Genomic DNA, 21,757 nt, shown 5'->3' with positions numbered 1-21,757 from the left:
AGGAAGGTGCAAAGGAAAACACAGTATCACTATAAACCATCCAATGGCTGAAATGAAAAATAGTGACAACACCAAATGCAGAGAAAGTGAATCAGTCACACCTTGCTGGTGGAAATGTAAAATGGTACAGCCACTCTAGAAAGTATCTGGCAGTTTCTTGAAAAACTAAACATGCAACTACCATGCAATCTAACAACTGCATTCCTAGGCATTCATTGCACAGAAATGGAACTTACGTTTACATTAAAACCTGTACACAAATGTTTACAGCAGGTTTATTCATCACAGACAAAAACTAGAAACAACCCAGGTGTTCTTCAATTGGTGAATGGTGAAGCAGATTGTGGTAAACTCACACCAGGGAATACTGATCAGCAATGAAATGGAAGGAGCAACTGATATGCACAACACCCTGGATGAGTCGCCAGAGAATTATGCTGAGTGAGAAAGGTTATATTAAAAAGTGAAAGAGTTTTTATTCCATTTGTATAATTTTTTTTTTAGAAACAGGGTCTTGCTTTGTTATATAGGTTGGAGTGCTGTGGCACAATCATGGCTCATTACAGCATTTAACTCTTGGCCTCAAGCGATCCTCTCATCTCAGCCTCCCAAGTAGCTGGGACTACCAGTGTATGCCACCACATCCAACTGATTTTTTTTTTATTTTCATATTTTGTAGAGACAGGGTTTCACTATGTTGCCCAGGACAGTCTCGAACTCCTGGCCTAAAGTGATCCTCCTGCCTCAGATTCCCAAAGTCCTGGGATTACTAGCGTGAGCCACCATGCCTGGCCAACTTTCTTGAAATGACAAAAATTATAGAAATGAACGGGTTGGTAGTTGTCAGGAATTAAGGAAGGGGTATGGCAGAAGAAAAGTGGCCCTGTGGCAATAATGCAAGATCTTTGTGGTGGTGGAAATGTACTGTATTTTGACTGCATCAAGGTCAACACTAGGTAAGGTTTTATGTGAAGTACTTTGAGGAGATAAGTATAAAAGGAATATGAGCTACAGATTACGGGGGGAAAGAAAATATCAAGCTTTTTCTACCACAAAGGACTCATTTACTCTAAGTAGAGTTCCTGTTTCTCATGCCTAAAGGCCAGGTGTGGTGGTTCATGCCTATAATCCCCAGCACTCTGGGAGGCCTAGGTGGGCAGATCGCCTGAGCTCAGGAGTTCGAGACTAGCCTGAGCAACATGGCAAAACCCTGTCTCTACCAAAAATACAAAAAAATAGCTGGGCATGGTGGCACACGCCTGTGGTCCCAGCTACTTGGGAGGGTGAGGTGGGAGGATCATTTGCGCCTGGGGGGTTGAGACTGCAGTGAACCTGAGTGACAAAGGAAGACCTTGTCACAAAAAAAAAAAAGGAAAATAAAATAAAACACATGCAAAACTTTAAAGATCTGCACCAATATATGGAGGATGTGTATACCTGCTAATCGTAATACAGATTCATCCATTTTTATTAATACTATACAAAGTATAGTTCTGAAGGAAAAATGAAGCAGGAAAAAAAAGAGTAATTGCTGAGCACTGATGGGAGATTAAGATATTAAGAGTATAAAGTCAGCAGTAAGAACCTACTGTATTTGGCTGCTGATTCACTTTTTTATCTTCTAGATCCTTGAATTTGGATCGAAAAGACACCATTTTCTCCTGAAGTTCTGGTGTACACAGTTCATACATATCCAACATAAGAGGAAATTTGACATCCTATATACAAACAGAAAACATGTGTAAACACATTTATAAAGATATTTATTTACATTTATAAAGACATTTATTTAAAGTATCACATATCTGAAGTAATTCTTTCATAATTCAGATACAGTTGAAAATAAAATCTGTGAAAATCACTTGGAAATCTGCAGTTGAAAACCTCTTAAGAGTGCCTATTTTCAAGAATGATCTGGTTCTAACTTTTTTAAGGTGAGAAATTTTTAAAACATGTTTTTCCATTAAATACTCTAACCCACAAAACTAACCACAGAGGAAGTACCAAAATTTACCTGAGAAAAGAAACATCTCAGAAATATTAGACAAGCTGCTGTGAAAATAATGGATCTCCCAAACTGGAATAAACTTATGTTTGTTTTTTTTTTTTTAATTTGAAATACAACTTTACATAGAAATAATAGTGATATAGTTCAATAGCTTATAGTAGTATATATTTAAAGTATACAACACTAGATACTTAAACTACATTTAACCTTCTCATACAACGCTAAGTATATTTTAAAATATACTAAGAATTTAAGCTCAAAAGGCTAAAATGATAGGCCCCTCCCAGGACTCTATGGAGATGTAGCAGAACTACAACTCAACAAAAACAGATTCTGAGGCTGGATCCTAAATCAAGGGATTACAATTTAAGTACTCTTTGGGCACCAGTGATTTAACTCTTTCTCCTTTCATCTGAAAGAAAGGAACTCTTTGGGAGGCCCAGGCAGGCGGATCAAGAGGTCAGGAGATTGAGACCACGGTGAAACCCCATCTCTACTAAAAATATTAAAAAAATTAGCCGGGCGCGGTGGTGGGCACCTGTAGTCCCAGCTACTCAGGAGGTTGAGGCTGGAGAATGGCATGAACCCGGGAGGCAGAGCTTGCAGTGAGCCGAGATCACGCCACTGCACTCCAACCTGGGTGACAGAGCCAGACCCCATCTCAAAAAAAAAGAAAGAAATCACCTAGAATATAGTGCAGAGTGTTATCACTCCCTACCTCATGCCCATCTCCAAGCCTACTGGATCAGTATCCCTGAAGCTGAGGATGTGGTCTAGGGCACTATTTCTGGGTAGTGCAGGAGAGCCATCAGAATTGTATATGAATCTTTTAAAAAATATAATATCCTAGGCCCCACCGAAGACCTACCCAGATGTTTGGGGGTGAGGGAGAAGCCAGGCATGTGTACAATTAAAAATAAAAAAGACAATAGATAATTCTAATATACGTTCTGAGTTAAGAATCACTTGTCTAATATTAATAACTCCCCTAAATATTTCAAAGAAAGCTTAACTATTCCTAAAGGAATAATGAAAGCAATTGTAAGTTAGCAATTACCTTCAAAGAATTACATTTCTTATACAAAGTAAAGTTCATTACTAACCTTAAGAACTTTGGCATTCACAGATTCCTTCTCTTTATAAAAAAATCGAACCATCTGAATGGTCAAGTAAGCAGGTAGCCGGCTGATCTTGGACTGAGGAGAGAAAATGGACAGAAATCCCATTACATCAAAATACCATACAAGTTTTAATTCTTTGGTGGTAAAAATTAAGACTGGATAAAATTAATTAACTGGAAATATTTCAATGAAGCGGAATTTGGCTTTGAAAAGACTGCATAACTTACAGATTTGATATACAAGGCATTTCTTTGCAACGTTGGAGACTGTTTGGTGATTTCTTCCTGAAGTCGCTAAAAAAGAACATAACAGAAGACCAAACATTAGTTTTAAAAATTTTATTTCTGCAATATAGAATCACACCACTAAGCCTTTTAAAAACTAGCACTACTTAATAGGCAACATACAGTACATCAATGGGTTTATACCACCGAGACACAATTTGATGACAATATGGGAAGACTTTTAGATACTGTTCAATTCTTATAAGGCATCAAATAATTTACATTGTTGTGGATTCCTCCAAGTGTAAATATTGTTTGCTCTTTTTTAGTCACGCCCCAAATGATGCTTAGATTCAGAGAATTTTACATTATATTTTACATAACAAAGCTTTGTCATTCCTGTTTATTATCAGAATATTCACTCTAGAGGAAAATTAAGAGAGCCCAAGAAACTCCTGTTCTTTATGTTTTATGTGTAAAAGCCAATCAGCACCAATCAATTATTGTTAAATTTGAAAAAAGTCGTAACACAGAAACCTCTGTTAACCTAACAGATGTGGGAAAGCCTTTAGCTACTGCACATATCTCAACCAGCATGATCACCTTTCCGCTTCTTACAGCCCGTGTAACAGTGGAAATGGTATTTATCCCTCTGGGCATCATTTGGAAAAGGTGGTAGTGGTAATCTATGTTATAGTGTTATTGTTAGAATTACAGTCAGTACATGTAGAAAACCTGGTAAAATACTTGGCATATACTCTACATTTAACAAACATTCACTACTATTTCTAATGTTATAGAAAGAATTAGCACTACTTATGTGCTCTGCTTTAAGAAAATAAGCAAAAAAGAAAATAGAATTAAAATAACCTACTGGTAATGTTTAAGCATGTTACACTTGTATAATAATTTTTAACGTCTGATTTTTTTAAAATTACTAATCATATTACAAAAGGAATCACTGTGGAGTAGCTTTTTAACATTTAACCAAGTTTATTCAGCAGCAAAGCAGTAGAGAAACCAAGCCAAATTACTCAGGAATTATCAGAACAAAAGATAAAATATCTTAAAAGTTATAAAGGAAATAAATACATTTTAGGAATACATGTTTTTCAAGAAAGTATATCTGGTGAAATCTTAATATTATCACCAATCCACTATCATCTAGACCTTCTGGGTATGTTCGGTTTTCCTATACTTTTACAAAATTGTGAAGAAAACACTATCCTGGAGAGTCCCTGCCAAAGCACTCCACTCCACACTCTCCAATTCACACTGAGACTTCATTTGCTGGTATATCCTGAAACTTGCACACCATGCCTTACATGATTTGGCTCCTGGGAGTTAAGTAGTTTTGTGTGTTTTTAAATGAATTTCTCTTAAAAGTCACCATGTTCATATCCACACTGGCTCAAAACTCTCCCCTAGGTATTGTAAGACAGAGCATGACTCACTCTCTCTTCTTCTTATGCCCATTTACCAACCCTTCCCCTTGCCAACCTTACCCCAAACTGTAGATGAGAGCCCCCAGATAACAAACCATCTTGTTTATCAATATAATCCATGTCCTGCTTCAGTATTTTTCAACCCACCCCCTCTGCCCAAACTAGGCCTCTGCACAGAAGACCTATTCCAATGCCTCATCATTTTTCACTGACTTTTCTTCCTTCAAGACTTCTCTTTATTGGTCATGGTTAAAGGAGACAGCAAAGAGGATCAACCAAAATTTTTAAAAATTCTGCCCTCCAGGACCTTCTTCAAATATCTAGATGTTGCAATGGCTAACTTTTATTCATGTATTTATTTTTCATACAACTGTGTTTAGGAAGAAGCTAACTTTTAAAATAAATAATCCTGGCTGGGCACGGTGGCTCATTCCTGTAATCCCAGCACTTTGGGAGGCCGAGGTGGGCGGATCACAAGGTCAGGAGATCGAGACCATCCAGCCTAACATGGCAAAACCCTGTCTCTACCAAAAATACGAAAAATCAGCCAGGCGTGGTGGCATGCACCTGTAGTCCCAGCTACTCAGGAGGCTAAGGCAGGAGAATCGCTTGAACCTGGGGGTCAGAGGTTGCAGTGAGCTGAGATTGTGCCACTGCACTCCAGCCTGGGCGACAGAGAGAGACTCCGTCTCAAAAAAAAAAAAAAAGAAAGAAAGAAAGAAAATAAAATAAAATAAACAATCCTAATTATCAGTGCTTTTGAAGTGGAATCACATGAACTGTAATTTGAAAACTATTAAAAGATACCAGTTCAAATGGGGAGATCCTTCGAGAGATATACATATCCCCAAAGCATACCAAATTAATAAGTCAGCAAGCAAAACCGTTATGTTTTATCCACGGGCTTATTAGCAGAGTGGAAGCTGACATTTTATGTGAGTCCGTATTCTTTAGTATGGCACTGGAAAGGCAGCAGTAACTGAATAATGAAAGAAGCAAGTTCTAGTTCTGGCTCTGCCAAAAGCCAATTAGGTTACTTAAATTCCAGGGCCTCAACTGCAAGACAATGCAATGGCAGAAGAACTACATGCCCTGATTTGCACAGAAAAATCCCAGTTTATACTGCATAATTACTAACATACCCTCATTCACTCTCCACCAGTGTCCTGGTTTAGACAATACATTATATGATCACCCTTAATGCTTAAGAGCACAAACCCACAAACAACCCTATAGTTACTCTCATTTTCACGTAAGAAAACAGAAGCTTAGGTTAAGTAATTTTCCTTAAAGTTAATAGTTCAACTAAGTTGTAGGGCCCATGAAAACAACTATCTCTAAGGAAAAATCTTAACAAACATGTAAATTATTCAACAAACATTTCTTGAGTGCTTTAAAATAAAGCAAGGTACAGCACAAAGCACTAGGTGCTTCTTCACAGTGTGAAGCAGGAACATCCAGTGATTAAAAAGTGAGACATCCCAATATTTGTTAGCATATGCAACCATGTCAATAATGCTTTTGTCTATGAAATGAAGAGCTCATTGAAGTTTGTTTGATTTCTGACTATACAGTTGATGTTGTTAGTCACAGTAATTATGTTCTACAAAGTCACCACAAGCACTGAATCAGTGAATACTGAACCACTGCTCCTAGGAGAAATACAGGATTAGATTCCCGCCAGCCTTTGATCACAACATTTTCATCAACCAATCAATACATAACCTTGTTTAATGTGTGTTTCTGTTTAAAGACACCTTATTTCACATACTGTGTTGATTAATTAACACTGAACTCAGAGCCAACAGCGCAACTCAGGCCCAACTGAAGCTTCTCTAACAAGTATATTTTCTTAGTAAGGCACATCACAGCCTTCCCACACTTAGAAACACTAGACAGCACTCAGCCCTATGCTTGGGGGGTCATCTTAAACAGTGAAATAACCAACAAAAAGCAGAAATTTTTTTTTAAAACAACGGTGCTAACATTCCTGCTAAAATGACATTTGTTTACCAAGCTGAAACAAGAAGGCCAAGTACTTGTTTGACCTCAGATGGGACTGTGTGTATCGGGCAACTCAAAATGTGTATTGCTCTGCACATGTCTACAAATGACCATTAAAGCCCTGCAAATAATGACTTTGGCTTACTCGCAAACATGGAATTCACAAACAACAAGGATGGACTGGGATTGTCCTTACCAATTTAAGTCCTGTAAAAAGATACTTGACTTCCTGATTGATAAAACAGCTAAGCTGAAGTTGATTTTCCTTTCCTTTGGTGACTTCTTCTTCTTCAGATTCTGTACATTTCATGCTTTGTAAACTAAGATAAGGAATATGCCAACGGGTATTCAATTTGTTATATACTCTTGAATATAATACATTATCCTAATTCCATTAAAATTAATAGTATCATTCATTGGCATTTAAAACATTTTAGTCTCCCAAGATTCATTTCAACATACTTAAGAATATTCATTTGGCTACCAACAATTCTAGAAACAACGAGTAATAAATGTGTATTAAAAGATAAACTGCAATAAACTCTAAACTATAAGCTGGTATTTAGTATGGTCTTATAATGGTCTTAGACACCCAAAGGTACATAAACATAAATTTTTTCTAAGTTTTTCTAACCGTGACCTAGAAAACAGTACTTTCCTGATTCATGTTTTATTAACTGGTTCAATCTCATGTATATAGTTGATACACACCATTTTATACAATTAAAAAATTCTTTTTTTATTTTAAAAGTTATTATTAACAGTCACTATGACATATAAGAAATTAATTCTTTATAAGGTGAATGAAAATGAGGTAGACTCTGCTAAAGATGTTCTTAGCAAAAAATAAATATCCTTCAATAAATAAATTTAAAATAATTATATTAATCAAAACATAATGAATAATCCTATTATCCTTCAAGATCACTCCAATAGGTATATTTTTCCAAATTCCTCATTTCCATTATTGTATTTTTTTAGGTATAAAAACCTCTGGGCTGGGCACGGTGGCTCACACCTGGAGGCTGAGGCGGGTAAATCACCTAAAGTCAGGAGTTCAATACCCAGCCTGACCAAGAGGGTGAAACCCCATCTCTACTAAAAATACAAAAAATTAGCTGGGCATGGTGGCATGCGCCTGTAATCCCAGCTACTTGGGAGGCTGAGGCAGAACTGTTTGAACCTGGGAGGCGGAGGTTGCAGCGAGTCAAGATCACACCATTGCACTCCAGCCTGGGCGACAAGAGCAAGACTCCGTCTCAAAAAAAAAAACCTCTGAAGTATGTTTCTTCTACCCACCACCAATCAATCAGCCAGTGATGCTATTTATGCCAATTCTAATAAGGTATGAGTATAGTCTATATCTTAGCTCATAAGGATACATAGTTTCAAACTCAACACCGAAGAACTGATCAATTAAACTTTTCTTTTTAGAAGGTGTTGCTGCCGATGCAGATGAAGAGTCTGTCTGCAAAAATTAAAATAAAATAAAAATTCCAACTTTATATAAATATCAATGTAGATTTTCTTCCACACAATCCAGTTTAGTAATACATATTTAAGTTTTTAAAAATGTAGTCCCTTACTGTAAAATCCTTCAAAAAACATTACCAAAAATCAACAATGAATTAAGTTTAATAAATAATACATTAAATTTAAATGTCGTATGCAAGCTTCCAAATTCTGAGTACAGATTGAGCATCTAAAGTATTTAAATACACATCTACCTATAAGATGAACTTATTTTAAGCCTTTGAGGGGAAAAAAATAATAAAAAAATCAAGGTATAACAAAAGTCTACAATCACAAATATATTTCAATTACCTCTTTAACAGAATCATCCTCTATGGCTTCCAATTTCTGTTGCAATACTCGCATCATTTGTATCCAACATTCATTAGCATCCTATAATGTAAAGAAAGACAAAGTAAGTAATCCTGGCAGTGAATGATCTACAAAGTTCTTCCAAAATAATCACTGTCTCCTAGGCAAGAAAGTGGTTTCCTTCTTTAAAAGTATTAAGCCAAGTAAGACATACGATCTTCCAAAAAATAAAGAATTCCAGAATAGCTTATTCATTCAACAGACATCTGCTGAGCTCCAATTTGTGCTAAACTCTGTACTAGATACTCAGCATAATAGCAGTGAAAATATAAAATTCAAGTAGAGATAAGGGTTATGAAGCGAAAAAAAGGATGGAAACAGTAACTGATCAGGGGAAGGGAAGTGTGCTATTTCAATTAGGTCATCAGGGAAAGCCTGAGGCTTTGGCCTTGGAGCCATGAGACCTGAAGGAGGTGAGGGAGCTGGTCTTGCACTTATCTGACAGCCAAAGAACAAGAGCAAAGGCCCTGCAGGAAGAGGGCACTTGAAGGGTTTAAGGAAGCCTGTGTGGCTGGAGAGAGGCAAGCAAGGGGCAGAGTGGTAGTGATGAACTCAGAGAGAAAGCCAGGGGCTAGAGGATTTAGGACTGCCGTAGAAAATCACTAGGGAGTACTGAACAAGGGGCCAACATAATCCTATCTTCATTTTAAAAAGGATACTGCGGGCTGTGTAGAGAAACTGCAAAAGGGCAAAGGCAGAGGCCAGATGGTCAGTTAAGACTACTGTGCGGCTCCAGGCAAGAGACAGCCGTGGCATGAACTAGAAAAGACTGATGTTTATATTTCGAACTATGTTCCAATAAGTATGGTAAATGTAGGAAACCTAAGTTTTACATTTACAGAATGAAAAATACCTTGCCCTAATTACCTGTTGAAGATACTGTCCTTGTTCACCCTTCTCGGCAAACTGTGGGAAAGCCATGTGCAAAAACTGCAGTAGAATAATAGGTGGAATACTGGAAGAAGTTTTATCCATGGAATCAAACAAATCTCTAAGGGCTTAAAGACAAAGCAAAAGTTGCCTTAGTAAAACAGTCACATATTTAATACACGCGACTGTAAATTAATTTTAATTAATACAAACAAAAACCTACTCAATTTTTTTTTTTTTTTGAGATGGAGTCTTGCTCCATTGCCCAGGCTGGAGTGCAGTGGTGCGATCTCGGCTCACTGCAACCTCTGCCTTCTGGGTTCAAGCAATTCTCCTGCCTCAGCCTCCAGAGTCGCTGGGATTACAGGCACACGCCATCATTCCCAGCTAATTTTTTGTATATTTTTTTTAGTAGAGACGGGGTTTCACCATGCTGGCCAGGCTCTGGTCTCCAACTCCTGACCTCATGATCCGCTCACTTCAGCCTGTAACCCCAGCTATTCAGGAGGCTGAGGCAGGAGAACTGCTTGAACCCAGAAGGGTCTCCCGAGTAGCTGGGATTACAGGAGCATGCCACCATGCCTGGCTAATTTTTGCATTTTTTTTTAGTAGAGACAGGGTTTCACCATGTTGGCCAGGCTGGTCTCGAACTCCTGACCTTGTGATCTGCCCACCTCGGCCTCCCAAAGTGCTGGGATTACAGGTGTGAGCCACCACGCCCAGCCGCTTAAATATTTTTAAGTGTATCTACTCTTTGACAATTGTTGGACTCTCAATAAGAAAAAAAAAACCATTTTTAAATCTTAAAGAACTCACCAGAAGACCTTACAAAGCAATCACTAGCTGTAAACAACTCTGAGCCCTGCCTCTCTCTCTCTTCTTGCCAGCCTTTGTCTTCCCAAACAAAGCAGGGTGTTTTAATTCAGTACAAAGAACACATAACCTCTGTTTAGGGACAAACAGGCATAATGTAATTGTTCTGCTACTCTGCCAAGATCAGGATAGAGGTCACCTCTCCCAACTTACCTCCCTTTAAACCTATAGTTGGTTCTCATCTACTCAACTCCTGGAGATTTAAATCTGGGTCCTTAAACAGCGGACTCTACTGGACAGCTAAGAACCAAAACTACTAAGAATTTACCTTCTTCAGAAAATCTTCTTTTCACTTACCCCTCTCAGCAGCATGAATCTCACAGTCATGGACTAGTCTGTTCTCTTGGAGTTCGAACCATTTCTTCTCTGCTGACTTCCTAGTGATCATACCTTGCCCTCCTTCATGTACAGCAAAACTCTTCCTCTAGCTTATCTCAACTTGTATGTTTTATTAATACCCAAGATGTGAAATGTCACCTAACATCATTACACAGACTGAACCCACCAAATACTGCAGCAACTTAGCACAAAGCAGGGGCTCAATAAAATGTTCCTGAATAACAAAACTGAACACAATGTTTAAAAAATATTTTTGGAAGGAAGGCTGAAATTTGGGCATCACTACCAAGCTAATTATTTTTTTAAATAAAAGCCTACATTTTAACAATACTTTATACACTACTCAAAAAAACAGATTTAAGATCTAGTATATATCATCAACAGAGCATCTCAAAAGTATTTCATTAGTTTGAAAGAAAAAGGTCAAGAAGAAATATAGATTAAAAGAGACTAATAAGACATAACAACTAAATGCAATGTGGGATCTTAAACTGAATCCTGAAGCAGGAAAAAAAAACTTTTTTAATGGACAATACTGGGACAGTTGGCAAAATCTGAATAAAGACTGTATTTTAAGGTACTGTGTGAAACTCCCAAATTCTAAAAAAAAAGTTTGTTTTTTGAGACAGTGTCTCAGTCTGTTGCCCAGGCTGGAGTGCAGTGACACAATCTCAGCTCACTGTAACCTCAGCCTCCCAGGTTCAAGCGATTCTCGTGCCTCAGCCTCCCGAGTAGCTGGGATTACAGACATGCACCAACACACCTGGCTAATTTTTGTATTTTTAGTAGAGATGGGGTTTCGCCATGTTGGCCAGGCTGGTCTCAAACCCCTGGCCTTAAGTGATCTGCCCGCCTCAGCCTCCCAGAGTGCTGGGATTACAAGCATAAGCCACCACACCCAGCCCAGATTCTGAAAATTAAGAATTGAATTGTCTGTGGTTATGAATGTCCTTATTGTTAGGAAATACATACTGAAGTATTCAGGAATAAAACACCTGCTGTCTGGCGCCTTATTCTAAAATGGTTCAGAAAAAAATTACATGCATAACGGAAAAATGAGAAACCAAATGCGACTAAAAGTTAGTAACTGGTGAATTCTTACAACTTTTCTGTAAATTTAAATGTATTTCAAAACAAAAAGTTAAAAAATCAAGAAGCAAAAATGTAAAGAACAGTATTTTTCATCGCATCAATACTATTAGCTGCATATATGATGCTGGAGAAGCTGCTGAAATTCTAAGTTATTCTAAGATACATGAGCCGTCAAATGAAGTAGATATAAGCAATCACACTTTTTCACTAAAAACTTCATTTCAACAAGTAAGTCTACTTTAGGAAAAAAGGTTAGAGTAAAAGCTCTCTAACTGCAAATGACACAAAAGAAACCTGTTTATAATATCAAAAATCAATGGTTGACAACGAAACTAACACTTCATACCTCTTGGATGGCTATAGTCAAAAAGACATACAATACTAAGTGCTGGTAAGGACACGGAGAAATCAGAACCCTCATAACCTTCTGGGGGAAATGTAAAATGGTGCGACTCCTTTGGAAAATTCTGGCAGTTCCTCACAAGGTTAAATATAGTAACCATATGACCCAGCAATTAATTCCACTCCTAGATACCTACCAAAGAGAAATGAAAGCATTTGTCCACACCAAGACTTGTACACGAATGTCAGGAGTATTTGTAATAGTCGAAAAGTGGAAACAACCCAAATATCCACCAATGATGAATGGATAAATGATATGTGGCATGTCCATACAAGGCACTCTTATTTAGCAATAAAAAAGAATGAAGCACTGATACATGTCACAATGTGGATGAATTCTGAAAACATTATACTAAGTGAAAGACACCAGTCACAAGAGACTACATATTATTTAATTCCATTTAGAGCAAAAGTCCAGAGTAGGCAAATCTAGAGAGAAAGAACACATAGATAAATGTTCGGGTAGGGCTAGAAATGGGAAAGGAGGTGACTGCTAGATGTTATGAAGTTGCTTTTTGGAATGATAATGTTCTAAAATTAACATTTTAGTAACATTTGCACAACTCTGTGGATAACTAAAACAATGATTAGACACTTTAAATGGGCAGACTTTATGATATGTACACTATATCAACAAAGCTGTTAGAGAGAGAGTAAAAAAAAAGGCATGGCTGTAAAACCCTATTGACCTAACCCAAAGATTTAACAGTATCAAAATGTACAAAATTAGGTGAGGGGTATATTCTCTTATGCAATGAAGAAACCAGTTATTTCTATCCTTTAAGATTACTATTTCTCCTCACACACATCACTTCTTTACACCAATACTCACTAAGACCCTCTTTTATAATGATACATCAATTGTGATAAAACCCGTCGCTGGCTATCCCCAGAGTCAACCCCAAAGATATATTATACAAATCAAACCTGAAGCCAAAATTATAATTTAATCCAAAAAAATCCAAAGATTATTTTTCACAAAGGACAGACATCACTGATTTATAATCTGGATGATAAAATAAGTACCAAGTTGTTTAACTTAAGTATAATGTACACTCCAAGCTTAATGAGGTGATGTTTTACAAAAGACATTCTGTAAACTGCAAAGGATTGTGAACGAAAAATAAAATGTCTTACTCCTATCAAAAAGTAGTATATTTAGTATACAAACCTGCAGTAATATACTGTGCTGAAGCCATTTCCCCTGAAGCTCTCAAGGCACCTGCATACCTAGGAACATTCAAGCAGAATTAAACAATAGAATTCAATTCATTCTAACACTCAAATGGGAAGAAACCAGTTAAAAGGAGTTATTATGACACCCTCAACTGCAAGTTCCTCAGAGCTGTTCCCACCTTTCCTTTTCTTCTCTTCTGGTCTTGCATTATATGGAGAAAAAAAGAATGCTGAAAAGGGAATTTAGATGTAGCCTACTTTAGGCTCTTTCCCTTTGTCAAACTCATATAAAACAAACATTTTATTTTTTATTTTCTGAGACAGAGTTTTGCTCTTGTCGCCCAAGTTGGAGTACAATGGCATGATCTCGACTCACTGCAACCTCTACCTCCTGGGTTCAAGCAATTTCTCCTGCCTCAGCCTCCCAAGCAGTTGGGATTACAGGCGTCCGCCACCATGCCCAGCTAATTTTTGTATTTCTAGTAGAGACAGGGTTTCACCATGTTGGCCAGGCTGGTCTCAAACTCCTGACCTCAGGTGATCCACCCACCTCGGCCTCCCAAAGTGCTGGGATTACAGGCATGAGCCACTGTACCCAGCTAAACAAATATTTTCTGAGAGTACTGTGAAACAAAACTATTCATTAATTACAAAGAAAATAAAATAACACAATCTCTGAAATAACTTGGAAGAAATAAGCATTAGATCAAAAACGCTCAATCAAAAATCATACACCTACACTCAGCATTAGTTTGCTGTGTATCATTAAATAGGTCACTTAAGGTTTTAGGTCAGTTTGCTCATCTGTAAACTGAGGAGCTTCTATTGAATGATTTCTAAATTCACTTTCAGCTTTATGATCCTCACTTAATTTGCAACAGTACAAAAAACTGGCCATGCAAATTCCTTTTCAAATGACTATTCAAACCACAGTCATTACTCACACAATGTCTTATGACAAAAGCTCAGAAATTATCATTCAGTTAATGCACTGTTAAGAATTGTCTTGTGGTTATGAAGCAAAAATGTAAAGAACAGTATTTTTCATCGCATCAATACTATTAGCTGCATATATGATGCTGGAGAAGCTGCTGAAATTCTAAGTTATTCTAAGATACATGAGCCGTCAAATGAAGTAGATATAAGCGATCACACTTTTTCACTAAAAAATTCATTTCAACAAGTAAGTCTACTTTAGGAAAAAAGGTTAGAGTAAAAGCTCTCTAACTGCAAATGACACAAAAGAAACCTGTTTATAATATCAAAAATCAATGGTTGACAACGAAATTAACACTTCATACCTCTTGGATGGCTATAGTCAAAAAGACATACAATACTAAGTGGGAGGGAGACTGCATATGCACTATGATTAAACTATGCGTACATACTACACACCCATTAGAGTGATTAAAATCAAAATTAAAAAAAAACTAGTATCACCCAATATTGGCAAGATTGTGGAACAATCAGAATTACTGATCTAGTCAATAATAATATGAATGGATCTCCAAGCTAGATACTGAGTGAAACAAGCCAGAACAAAAGAAAAGCACGACCTGTAGGATTCCATTTATTTTACGTTTCAGAATGTGCAAACTAATATGAAATCAGTAGTTGCTGGAAGGGGCTGGAGAGGATAAGGATTAACTGAGAAAAGGCACGCACAAGAAATTTTCTGAGATGATAGAAATGTTCTATACTTTGACAGGCAAATGGATTACAGAGAATTTGCATTTGTCAAAACCGATCAAACCAAACACTTAAGATATATGCATTTCACTAGATGTGAATTATATCTCAATTTAAAAAGCAAAACCTCTAGGCTTATGTTAAGTAGTACAAAAGAAATCACAGAGAGTATTGTGTTAAACTGTACTCAATTGAAGGATTTTGTTTTTCCCTTTTTCATTTGTTTGCATCTTTCGGAAACTGCTGTGACGCAACAAACTTTCTTAATTTTTCAACACACAATAATTCACAATAATGCCTGAATTATGTGTGTTCATTTTTAAAAACCTGAAAATCATCACATTTCCCTGTTAAGACATTTTAGCAACTTCCGGCCAGGCGCGGTGGCTCACGCTTGTAATCCCAGCACTTTGGGAGGCCGAGGCGGGCGGATCACGAGGTCAGGAGATCGAGACCACGGTGAAACTCCGTCTCTACTAAAAATACAAAAAAATTAGCCGGGCGTGGTGGCGGGCGCCTGTAGTCCCAGCTACTCGGAGAGGTTGAGGCAGGAGAATGGCGTGAACCCGGGAGGCGGAGCTTGCAGTGAGCCGAGATCGCGCCACTGCACTCCAACCTGGGTGACACAGCGAGACTCCGTCTCAAAAAAAAAAAAAAAAAAAGACATTTTAGCAACTTCTTAAAAGGCATTTTTGAAATTAAAATGAAGTACTAATATAGCAGACATATCCCAGAACATCACTTGGGTATGTAATTAGCTATATAATTGCTGCTGTTACTGAATTTTACTTCTCGTTATAGGGTAACATGAATATGTAACTATTTCTACATTTATGGCAAAGATACACTAATGAATTATCAACCTTTTTTGTAACTAAGGAAGATCATATGTAATTTAATATCCAAAAAAATTCCCATATTAGAGCAATAAAATGTAATTCCTAATTAATGTAAAACCATCCATTAAGCCAAATAACATTAACACTGAAGTTTATAAAGAAAAACTTAGAAAATAAAAAGAGAAACTGACAGAAATACTGAGAGGTTTTACAGTCAAAAGTACTGAGAATCTTTCCTTATCTCTGTCAAGTCAATAAATAAAAAGTAATGATATAGAAAATCTGAACATAATAAAATTAACCTAATGTCTATTATACTTTGACACCTACAAAGAGAGGACATTTTGACTTTTCTAGTCCCTATGAAATATTCAATCATATATCAGATCAAAAAGACAAACTCAAATTTCCAAAAACCAAAAGTTATGTAGGCCACAATCCTTACCTATAGTGAAATAAAGTACATTTTATAACATATGCTTTCATATATGTGTTTCTAAATCCACTGGCTAAATAACTTGGCTTAAACTCTTGGGGGTGGGTGTGGAACAAATGAAAAACATATAATGCTAATGAAAATATGAATTGGTACCTCCGTTTTTGAAACTGGTTGGCAAAACATACTAAAACTGAATATATACATCCTTTTATGACCCAGCAGTTTCACTCATATATATTTTGTGCATATACATACATACTCATATATACCCAACAGAAACAAATGCATGTGCCCAAAAATGTACTAGAATATTCAGAGTATATTTTTTCATAATCACCAAAAACTGAACATAAACCAAATATTCATCAAAGAAGAATGGATAATAAATTGGTAGTACAGGACACAATGGAATACTATACTATACAGCATGAATATAAATGAACCAACAATACACAGAACATGGATACACTAAACATCATGAGCCAGACCCATTACCCAGTCATCAGCCAGACAAATGGGCCCAATTTGTACATTTCTGTTCATAAAGACTTCAAAATTGGTAAAACTGATCTATGAGATTAGAAGTCAGGATAGTATTTCCAATTTGGGAAACATAAACGGTGGTAGTGATTAAGATCTGTGAGGGGATTTTCAGAGTGCTAGAAGGGTTCTGCCTTTATTTTGGGTATATGGATGTGTTCACCCTGGGACAATTCATTGAGTTGTACACTTATAATTTGTATACTTTCGCATGTTATAATTCAATAATCAAAAATAAACGCGCCAGGCACGGTGGCTCATGCCTGTAATCCCAGCACTTGGGAGGCCGAGGCAGGTGGATCACGAGGTCAAGAGATCGAGACCATCCTGGCCAACATGATGAAACCCTGTCTCTAATAAAAATACAAAAACTAGCTGGGTGTTGTGACACGCACCTGTAGTCCCAGCTACTTGGGAGGCTGAGGCAGGAGAATCACTTGAACTCAGGAGGCAGAGGCTGCAGTGAGCCGAGATCGTGCCACTGCACTCCAGCCTGGAGGCAGAGTGAGACTCCATCTCAAAAAAAAAAAACAAAAAAAACTGAGCTAAAAGGAAAAGATAAGAGACTTTCTAGTGGTTTTTGTTAACATTTGAACAGCCTCATCTAACAAATAGAGAACAAGCAAAATCTCAGAACTAAATGCTTTCATTACTACACAAGGGTAAGTAAACAATCCACATATGAAACTTTAAGTTAGAAAATAGACAATAAAACAAGCCTAAGGTAAACAGAAATAAGAAAAAATTAATACAAACAAAAGTAGGATGAATCAGACAACTCAAAAAACTGAATGAACAAATCCAATACCCAATTCTTTGAAAACTAAAATACAAATCTCTAGCAAGAAAATCAAGGGAGGAAAACACAAATATAACAAATAAGAAACAAAAATACAAAAAAAACACATACAGGTCCAATAGTAGAATAACTCAAGCTGAAATAATTTAAAGACAGGACAATTTTGTAGGAAAATATAAATTACCAAAACTGATTTTGGAAGAGAGTAAGTACATTTAAAATATCCCAAAGGCCAAGCACGGTGGCTCAGGCCTGTAATCCCAGCCCTTTGGGAGGCCAAGGACGGGGGATCACCCGAGGTCAGGAGTTCGAGACCATCCTGGCCAACATGGTGAAACCACATCTCTAAACCACTAAAAATACAAAAAATTAGCTAGGCATAGTGGTGGGTGCCTGTAATCCCAGCTACTTGGGAGGCTGAGGCAGGAGAATCACTTGAACCCAGGAGGCGGAGGTTGCAGTGAGCCAAAATCATGCCACTGCACTCCAGCCTGGGCAACACAGCGAGACTCTGTCTCAAAATAAAATAAAATAAAATACCCCAAAAAAGCTGAGTGCAGACAATTTCATGGGCAAGGCTTTCAACAACAGATCAGTCCTATAAAAAACATGAAAGAAAATAAAAGTTCCAAGAAAAGATGGACATAGAGCTAGCATAACTCTAACACCAAACCCTCACAAAGAAAAAAAGCCAGAGGGAGACAGAATGCTATAAATCAGTCTTACTAACAAATGACCCCAAAAAATCCTTTTAAAATGTTCCAGCAAATTAAATTCAGCGCTATATATTGAAAGAATACGAATGTATCAGGAATATAGTCTACTATTAGGCTAACGATTAACATAATGTATCACAAATAGATCCAGTGAGAAAAATCTTAGAACTAGGTCAACAAACAACATTTGACGATTTTAACATGTATTTCTTATTTTTAAAAAATCTCCAGTAAACAAATGGAGGGATACTTTCTTAACATTCTTAAGAATATTTCCACCAAACCTGAGGGGAGGACAAGGAGAAGAAAAGAAAAAAAGAGTATTTCCACCAAACCCAAGACCAATATTTAACCCTAAAATACAAGAGTCTTACTAAAATCAAAAACAAGAGAGAATTCCACAACCATCTACTATTTAACACTGTGTTAAAAGTTCTAGCCAGTGAAACACGAAAGAAACATGAAGTAAACTACTTGAAACAGACAAACTAACCTGAGTAATGGATTTGATAATCTATTTAGAAAATCCAAACACTAATAGAAAATATGCCTTATTTCCTCATAAATATATCATAAATCATAATCATAAATACCATCATAAATAAAATGTGCTTTCAGGGTAAATAAATGTGTTTTCAAGGTAAATAAAAACCACATTAAAATTTTCATAGAATATAAGGACTATTTCAATATTAGGGGAAAGTATATCTTGGAACCATGGAAATCTGATATTTGAAATTAGTATGCCTGATTTCTTCCCATCAGCTAGCAGGGCCAATAACAAAATGAACAAGGGAAAATTCATCTAACATTACAAAACACAAAAATTCAAAACAGTCGGAAATAAAACACGTGAAAAAAATCCATCTTACTGAAAGGAAAATAAGACCTGAAACAATGGGGAGACAGCCTATATTTCCTGGATGGGGAGGCTAAATATTGCAAAAATGTCGATTTATCCCAAACTTAAAGCCATTATGGTCAAAATCCCAAAGGCTGACACTCCCACTATATATCCATTTAGAGGGAGAAAGGCGTATTGAACAACATGACTATGAAGTTCAAAGAGATGTAAAATATGGATCAAACTATCCAGTAATATGCTGAAAGTAACAAGGATGCATTACTATACACCAGATGGTTAAAATGGCATAATACAAACACATATCAAAAATCAGACCTCAATAAATAAACCCAATTAGAAAATCTAGGAACAGGTCTCAAAAATATTTAATAATAATACATATGATAAAAGATCCATGTGTATCAATATACAATAAATGGTGATGGGAGAACAAAAGAGAAACCTAGATTTTTACCTTATAAGAGAAATGTAAGTCACCAATAAACTCATGAGTAAAAAGTAGTTCAATCTTACCAGTAATCAAAAAATATTTATCATTATAATATTTTACATTGATGAATATGTACAGAATGTAGCATTCATTATTTTTCTACCTTTTGGGATAACAACTGCCAATATCTAAAAGGTCAAACTATCCACTCTAATTTATTAACCCACCAATTCCACTTCCAGAAATTGATCCAAAGAATCCTATGCATCAAGATGTACTGCAGAATTGTTAATATGTAAGCATAAAAACAAAGACATGAGCACAAATTTAAGACTGTTCGAGGCCAGGCGTGGTGGCTCACGCTTGTAATCCCAGCACTTTGGGAGGCTGAGGCGGGCGGATCACGAGGTCAGGAGATCGAGACCACGGTGAAACCCCATCTCTACTAAAAATACAAAAAAATTAGCCGGGCGTGGTGGCAGGCGCCTGTAGTCCCAGCTACTCGGAGAGGCTGAGGCAGGAGAATGGCGTGAACCCAGGAGGCGGAGCTTGCAGTGAGCTGAGATTGCGCCACTGCACTCCAGCCTGGGTGACAAAGCGAGACTCCATCTCAAAAAAAAAAAAAAAAAAAAGACTGTTCGAATTGGTTATAAAAAACACATACATTGCTACACGTATGTTTAAAGAAAAAACCCAAATATAACACAAATCTTCATCCCTTTCTCTTTTTGAGACACAGTCTCACTCTGTCGCCCAGGCTGGAGTGCAGTGGTGCAATCTCGGCTCACTGCAGCCTCCGCTCCCGGGTTCAAGCGACCCTCCTGCCTCAGCCTCCCGAGTAGCTGGGATTATAGGTGCCCGCCACCAAACCTGGCTAATTTTTGTATTGTTAATAGAGACGGGGTTTCACCATGTTAGCCAAGCTGATCTTGAACTCCTGACCTTCGGTGATCTGCCCACCTCAGCCTCCCAAAGTGCTGGGATTACAAGCATGAGCCACTGCTCCTGGCCCATCTCTTTCTTTTTTTAAGAGACAGGGTCTCATTGCATTGCCCAGGCTGCAGTGCAGTGGCATCATCACAGCTCACTGCAGTTTGCAAACTCCTGGGCTCAAGCATTCCTCCCAGCTCAGCCTCACGGGTAGCTGGAACTACAGGTGCACACCACCACACTCAGCTATTTCTTTTTTACTGTAGAGATGCGGGTCTCGCTATGTTGCCCAGGCTGGTCTTAAACTTCTGGCCTCAAGCTATAGATTCAGCCTCCCAAAGCACTGGGATCACAGGCATGAGCCATCACATTCAACCCAGGGCACATCTTCAATCTCTATGAATTAAATGTATGATGCATTTTCATCATATCCTGACATAAGGGCTGAGAAGATGGCTGAGAAAAAGTGAATATCAAATATGTAGACTTTTCTATTTAAATTTTTTTTGTCAAGAACAAGTTGAAATCAATTACTTAGAATGAAGATATGTGTGCCAGATGTGGTGGCTCACACCTGTAATCCCAGTATTTTGGCAGACTGAGCTGGGAGGATTGATTGAGGCCAGGAGTTTGAAACCAGCCTGAGCAACATAGCCATCTCTTGTCTCTATTTAAAAAAAAAAAAAAAAAATCAGCTGGGCATAGTGGTGCATGCCTGAGGTCCCGGCTACTCGGGAAGCCAAGTCAGGAGGATCCTTGAGCCCAAGAGGTCAAGGCTGCAGTGATCTGTGATCGTGCCACTCCAGAGCCTGGGCAACAGAGCGAGGGCCTGTCTCAAAAAATAAAAAATAATTTAAAAATTTTTAAAATTTTAAATGAAGATATGCCCTCAACAAGCTAAAAAAAAGAAAATAATTTAAGTAGTGTAAGCAATCCCACACGCAATTCCACTCAATGAACATATCCCCTAGACAGTTTTGAGATGAGATATGGGGCTCTTCTGTTCCCTCCGAGCGTCTCAGTTCTTGCACACCTCTCATAATATGAGCATCTCACTGAACTGAATGAGACT

At 37.4% G+C, this 21,757-nt stretch overlaps 1 protein-coding gene across 1 annotated transcript in view; it reads right to left on the bottom strand.

The window, feature by feature from the left end:
- Positions 1 to 21,757, bottom strand: part of USP14 (ubiquitin specific peptidase 14) — a 60,642-nt gene that overhangs the window by 5,810 nt on the left and 33,075 nt on the right. Inside the window, exons 6-13 of the mRNA XM_030810669.1 lie at positions 13,434 to 13,492; positions 9,554 to 9,684; positions 8,627 to 8,707; positions 8,185 to 8,270; positions 6,999 to 7,113; positions 3,357 to 3,422; positions 3,112 to 3,204; positions 1,590 to 1,718 (exon numbers count right to left, since the gene is read on the bottom strand). Of these exons, the coding sequence (XP_030666529.1) occupies positions 1,590 to 1,718; positions 3,112 to 3,204; positions 3,357 to 3,422; positions 6,999 to 7,113; positions 8,185 to 8,270; positions 8,627 to 8,707; positions 9,554 to 9,684; positions 13,434 to 13,492 (760 nt within the window). The remainder of the gene's footprint in view (positions 1 to 1,589; positions 1,719 to 3,111; positions 3,205 to 3,356; positions 3,423 to 6,998; positions 7,114 to 8,184; positions 8,271 to 8,626; positions 8,708 to 9,553; positions 9,685 to 13,433; positions 13,493 to 21,757) is intronic.

The sequence above is a fragment of the Nomascus leucogenys genome, chromosome 4 (assembly GCF_006542625.1).
Source record: "Nomascus leucogenys isolate Asia chromosome 4, Asia_NLE_v1, whole genome shotgun sequence".
Lineage (NCBI taxonomy): Eukaryota > Metazoa > Chordata > Mammalia > Primates > Hylobatidae > Nomascus > Nomascus leucogenys.
Note: the sequence above shows the minus strand (reverse complement) of the source record. Positions and strands in the feature narration are given on the sequence as shown.